This window comes from Magnolia sinica, chromosome 13 (genome assembly GCF_029962835.1).
Source record: "Magnolia sinica isolate HGM2019 chromosome 13, MsV1, whole genome shotgun sequence".
Lineage (NCBI taxonomy): Eukaryota > Viridiplantae > Streptophyta > Magnoliopsida > Magnoliales > Magnoliaceae > Magnolia > Magnolia sinica.
This window is the reverse complement of record NC_080585.1, coordinates 27,819,538-27,824,261: the sequence shown is the minus strand read 5'-3', so window position 1 is coordinate 27,824,261 and position 4,724 is coordinate 27,819,538. Positions and strand designations below refer to the sequence as shown.

At 43.4% G+C, this 4,724-nt stretch overlaps 2 protein-coding genes across 2 annotated transcripts; both read left to right on the top strand.

The window, feature by feature from the left end:
* Positions 1 to 241: 241 nt before the first annotated feature.
* LOC131224179 (disease resistance protein RPS5-like) lies at positions 242 to 907 on the top strand. The gene has a single exon (XM_058219719.1). The coding sequence runs from the start codon at positions 242 to 244 to the stop codon at positions 905 to 907; it is 666 nt and encodes a 221-aa protein (XP_058075702.1).
* A 95-nt stretch (positions 908 to 1,002) lies between these two features.
* On the top strand, positions 1,003 to 1,710 carry LOC131224178 (disease resistance protein RPS2-like). The gene has a single exon (XM_058219718.1). It carries the CDS (start codon positions 1,003 to 1,005, stop codon positions 1,708 to 1,710), a length of 708 nt encoding a protein of 235 aa, XP_058075701.1.
* The last annotated feature ends 3,014 nt before the right edge of the window (positions 1,711 to 4,724 follow it).

Below are 4,724 nucleotides of genomic sequence, written 5' to 3'. Positions count from 1 at the left end.
AGAATGAAAGCTACAACCAGACATGGTCTCATGACATTCGCAAGGTCTTGAGTAGTAAGGAATTCATGCTGTTGTTGGATGATATTTGGGAACCGTTGGATCTAGAAAAGGTCGGAATTCCTCATCCAAGCAGCCAAAACATGAGCAAGGTCATTTTCACTACACGATTTGAGAACGTCTGTGGCCACATGACGGCTGCCGACAAGAAGATCAAAGTAAATGTCTCCCAGAGAAAGAAGCAATGAATCTATTTCTACGGAATGTTGGTGAAGAGGCCATGAAATCCCATCCGGAGATACCGATCCTTGCCAATAGCGTCGCTAAAGAGTGCAAGGGTCTGCCCCTTGCGCTCATCACCATCGGGCGGGCCATGGCATGTAAGAAGACACCACAGGAATGGAAGCATGCAATATCAGTTCTGAGCACAAGCAAGCCACCATCGGAGATATCAGGTATGAATGATAAAATGCTTTTGCGCTTGAAATTCAGTTATGATAATCTCGGTGGTGACACGATTAAATCGTGTTTCTTGTACTGCGCACTATTTCCGGAGGACTACTCCATTATCAAAGAACAACTTATAGATTACTGGATAGGCGAAGGATTCTTAGATGAGTGGGATGATGACCTTGATACAGCCCATAACAAGGGACATGATATCATTGGAAGATTAAAGGCTGCATGCTTGTTGGAGAGTCGTTCTGATGAAGAAAGAGAGGTAAAGTTGCATGACGTGATACGTGATCTGGCGTTATGGATAGCTTCTGAGTGCAGGAAGAATAAGAAGAGGTTTTTGGTGAGAGCTGGCATGGGACTGAAGCATGCACCAGAGGTTGAAAGGTGGAAGGAGGCCGAGAGGACATCTCTAATGAATAATGGCATAAAAGAAGTAACAGAGACACCTTAATGCCCCAACCTCTTAACCTTGATGCTCCAATGGAATCGGGATTTTGGAAAGGTCCACACTGGTTTTTTTTTCAGTTCATGCCTCTTCTCAGGGTCATGGATCTGTCAAGTAATTCATTTTTAAAGGAGCTTCCTGCAGGGATCGGTAACTTGGCAGAGCTACGATATCTCAATCTATTAAACCTGAAGATCACAACATTGCCTGAAGAGATAGGAAATCTGGTAAAGCTGAAGCACTTGGAGTTGACAACTCGTTTGCACACAATTCCTCAAGGGGCAATCTCCATGCTTTCTGAATTAAGAGTAATGAACCTATATTATAGTGATTCAAAGTGGGAAGAAGGGAGTGAGGGATTATATATGAGTGAGTTGGTAGGCTTGGAAAGTTTAATCCATCTTGATCTCACCTTATCAACTGTGCATGCTCTTGAAAGGTTGTTCTGCTCTAGCAACCTGCGGAACGTGACTCGGTATCTAATTCTTAACAGATGGGAGGATCTGACTATCTCCAACCAACTATCATCCCTTTTTACTGCAATGAAAAGTCTTCAAGGGCTTAATTTTAATTGTTGCAATGGGTTGGTGGAGGTGATGATTAACGCAGATGCGAAGAAGGATGATGATTATCCTGTTCCAAGCCTAGAATGGCTAGTCCTTTGGCAACTCCCCCACTTAAATTGCATTCGGGTGGGCCGCAGATGCTTCAGAAACCTTCACACCATAAAGATTTTCTCGTGTTTCAAGTTGAAGAAAATTTATGACCAAAATATGAATCAATTGACATTTAGGTATCATAGGATGTGAGAAGGTTATTAGTGGTGGTGACTGGCTACTGTGGACATGGTTTTGGTGGATTGGGTGAGTGGATCCTTGGGTTAGTGATGTAGAGCAGGTCGTGGACAATTTCATGGTTGAGATGGACTAGAAGAGGCCCGATCACAAGTAGAAGTGAACTGGACCGTTAGGACCTTAAATCAGGCATATCTCGCAAACCGGAATGAGTTATTCGACGTACCATTTATGATTTTGTGCTAGAACGTGTTACTTTAGCCACCCAACCCGCTATGCCGGGTTGTCCATGCCAAATTTGAGAAATATCATCAGATCGACGGTCGAATCCTATTTTAATTTCATTTCTACTATTTATAGTAAGTTATAGTTTGAGTATAACTCTTCATCCGTTGGGATTTAGGAATTTTTTTTTTTTTTCAAAAAAAAAGGGGAGAGCCCAATTCTTAGGGATTCCTTGATTCATAAACAAACAGAAATTTACAACCTGGACTAATTCGAGCAGGGCCGCAAACAACAGAAATAGCCCCGCCTATCATAAGCTATACACGAGAGACCCCTTCAAGGGCCCACAGAAGACAAGTAGATAAGCCCAAGACCCGCTTTCTCTAGAAGGATAAGACCTCTTATGGTGCCGGAAGATTATGAGTGTGATGGCACTTATTTCTATTTTCTTGTGGATTTGAGAAATCTATGTGAGTGCAGAGAAGTTCCATGGATTCGAACAGTTATACCCCGAGGAAGACGGTGCTCGACCTCACGTCATTCCCTGCATCAATTTGGTATCAAAGTGAGGCTTTTCTTCGAATCTATGGCTTCTAACGACGGGTGGGCAACAATCCCATAGACGGTGAAATAGGAAAATTATCTTTAATGGGCCAGGTCTCATGTAGCGCAACGAGAGAATCGGCAAGCCATGCAAGGGATGCATGCTTCTATCAATCGCATGGCGGTTCGCATAACGAAGGCCCTAGGGTAGCTCCGAGTTCACGATGGTGATCCACCACCAGCTAGAACTCGTAATCTCCCTCATCGCGGGATAGTGCTAGCAATGAACCAAAGGATCATTCATGAGGAATGAAGATCATGTGATGAGGAGGTCGACGACATGTCCTCCAATATCCTAAACAAGGCAGCGATCGAGTAAATTGGATAGATCGAGAGTTCGAGATGAGAGTCGATATTCCTAGGTTCAATGGCTAACTACACTTGAAGTTGAGCGATTTTTCAACTACATGGAGATTCCTGATGACAAAAAGGTCAAACTTGTGGCCTACAAGTTGAAGGGTGAAGCCTCAACATGGTGAGAACAACTCCAACTTACTCGAACCATGTAGAAAAGCACCAATTTGCACATGGCAGCGGATGAAACAGCTGTTATGCCACGATTTCTCCCTAACGACTACGATCAGGTACTATTCCAACAATAACAAAATTGTCTGTAGGGTAGTAGGTTGGTGAGAAATTACACAGAAGAATTCTACCGCTTGGCGGCGCGTAAAGACTTGGTCGAGAATGAATCGTAACAAGTTGCTCGATTCAACAATGGATTACATATGGCCATCTAAGATTGGGTCCAAATGCAGACCATTTGGACAATGAATGATGCCATCAAATTGGCTACTCGAGCAAAAGCATATCTTGAACGCCTCAACACATGGACCTATCCTACCACCAGGGTCGCCACGGCGGGTCTGTCCCAAGGAGCTCCACAACCAAGAGGGAAGGAGCCCGTAGAAGCACACACTCAACCTTCTACACCCGTGAACTGAGATTAGAGAAGTGGGCAAGCTAGGCCCCAAAGGAGCGTATCAACTGCTGTTGGTCCAAGCAGGATCCCGAACCCCTATGCTCGGGCAAGACCCGACAATTGCTTTTGTTGTGGCAAACCTGATCACCTATTAAATACTTGTCTCTAACGACAAGTGGTGAACATTGCCATCAATGATGGTAGTGCTAAGAACGTTGATGAAGATCCAAATGTTAAGGAATATGAGCACGCCATAATGGAGGAGGCAGATGATACATGTTGGGTTCAGTAGGATCGCGGTGAGTCGCTCATCGTGAGGTGCCTATTGTGTGCGCTAAGAAAAAAAATTATATCCACAACAGTATAACATCTTCTAAACTAGGTGTACGATGAATCGAAAAGTTTGTGACATGATCATTAATAGTGAGAGCAGCAAGAACATCGTCTAAAAGGTTATGGTAGAAAAGTTGCAATTAAAGACAGAGCATCATCCCTCCCCATATCAATCGGTTGGATCAAGAAGGTCAGCGAAACGAAGGGAACTGAACAGTGCACCATATCCTTTTCAATTGACAAACATTATTAAAGACGAAGTAGTATGTGATATAGTTGACATGGAGGCCTGTCACACGCTACTTGGTCGACCTTGGCAATTCGATCATGACGTCTCATAAGAGAGTGAGATAATGTATATATTTTCATTCAGGACGGTCGAAAAACCATATTAGCCCCTATAGATCCAGAGGAGCCACCCAAAACTTCTACAGTGAAAGGTCGGTCTCTCTTAATGATACGGGACTTCGTGGAAGAATCCAAAGAAACACGACAGACCTATGCATTAATTGTAAAGGGGGGAAGAACTCGAGCCAACCATCATCCCTAAAAGACTAAATCCCTTGTTACATGAATTCAAATAAATTTGGCCCAATGATTTTTCCAATGGGTTACCTCTCATGCAAGATATCTAGCACCATATCGACATTGTCCCTAGGTCAAACTTACCCAATCATCCTCACTATCGGATGAGTCCAAAGGAGTGCGAGATTTTGCAGAGGCAAGTGGAGGAATTGATCCGTAAGGGTCTTATTCGAAAAAGTATGAGCCCATGCGTCATACCAGCTCTATTATCTCCTAAGAAAGATAAGAGTTGGCGCATGTGTGTCGATAGCTGAGCCATCAACAAAATCACCATAAAATATAGGTTTTCCATACCACAGTTGGATGATATATCGGACATACTTAAAGGCGCAAAAATATTCTCAAAATTGGACCTAAGGAG

What these genes read in the sequence shown, in the direction of transcription:
- LOC131224179 (XM_058219719.1), top strand. Translation starts at nt 242, where the DNA reads ATGAATCTATTTCTACGGAATGTTGGTGAAGAGGCCATGAAATCCCAT.
- LOC131224178 (XM_058219718.1), top strand. Translation starts at nt 1,003, where the DNA reads ATGGATCTGTCAAGTAATTCATTTTTAAAGGAGCTTCCTGCAGGGATC.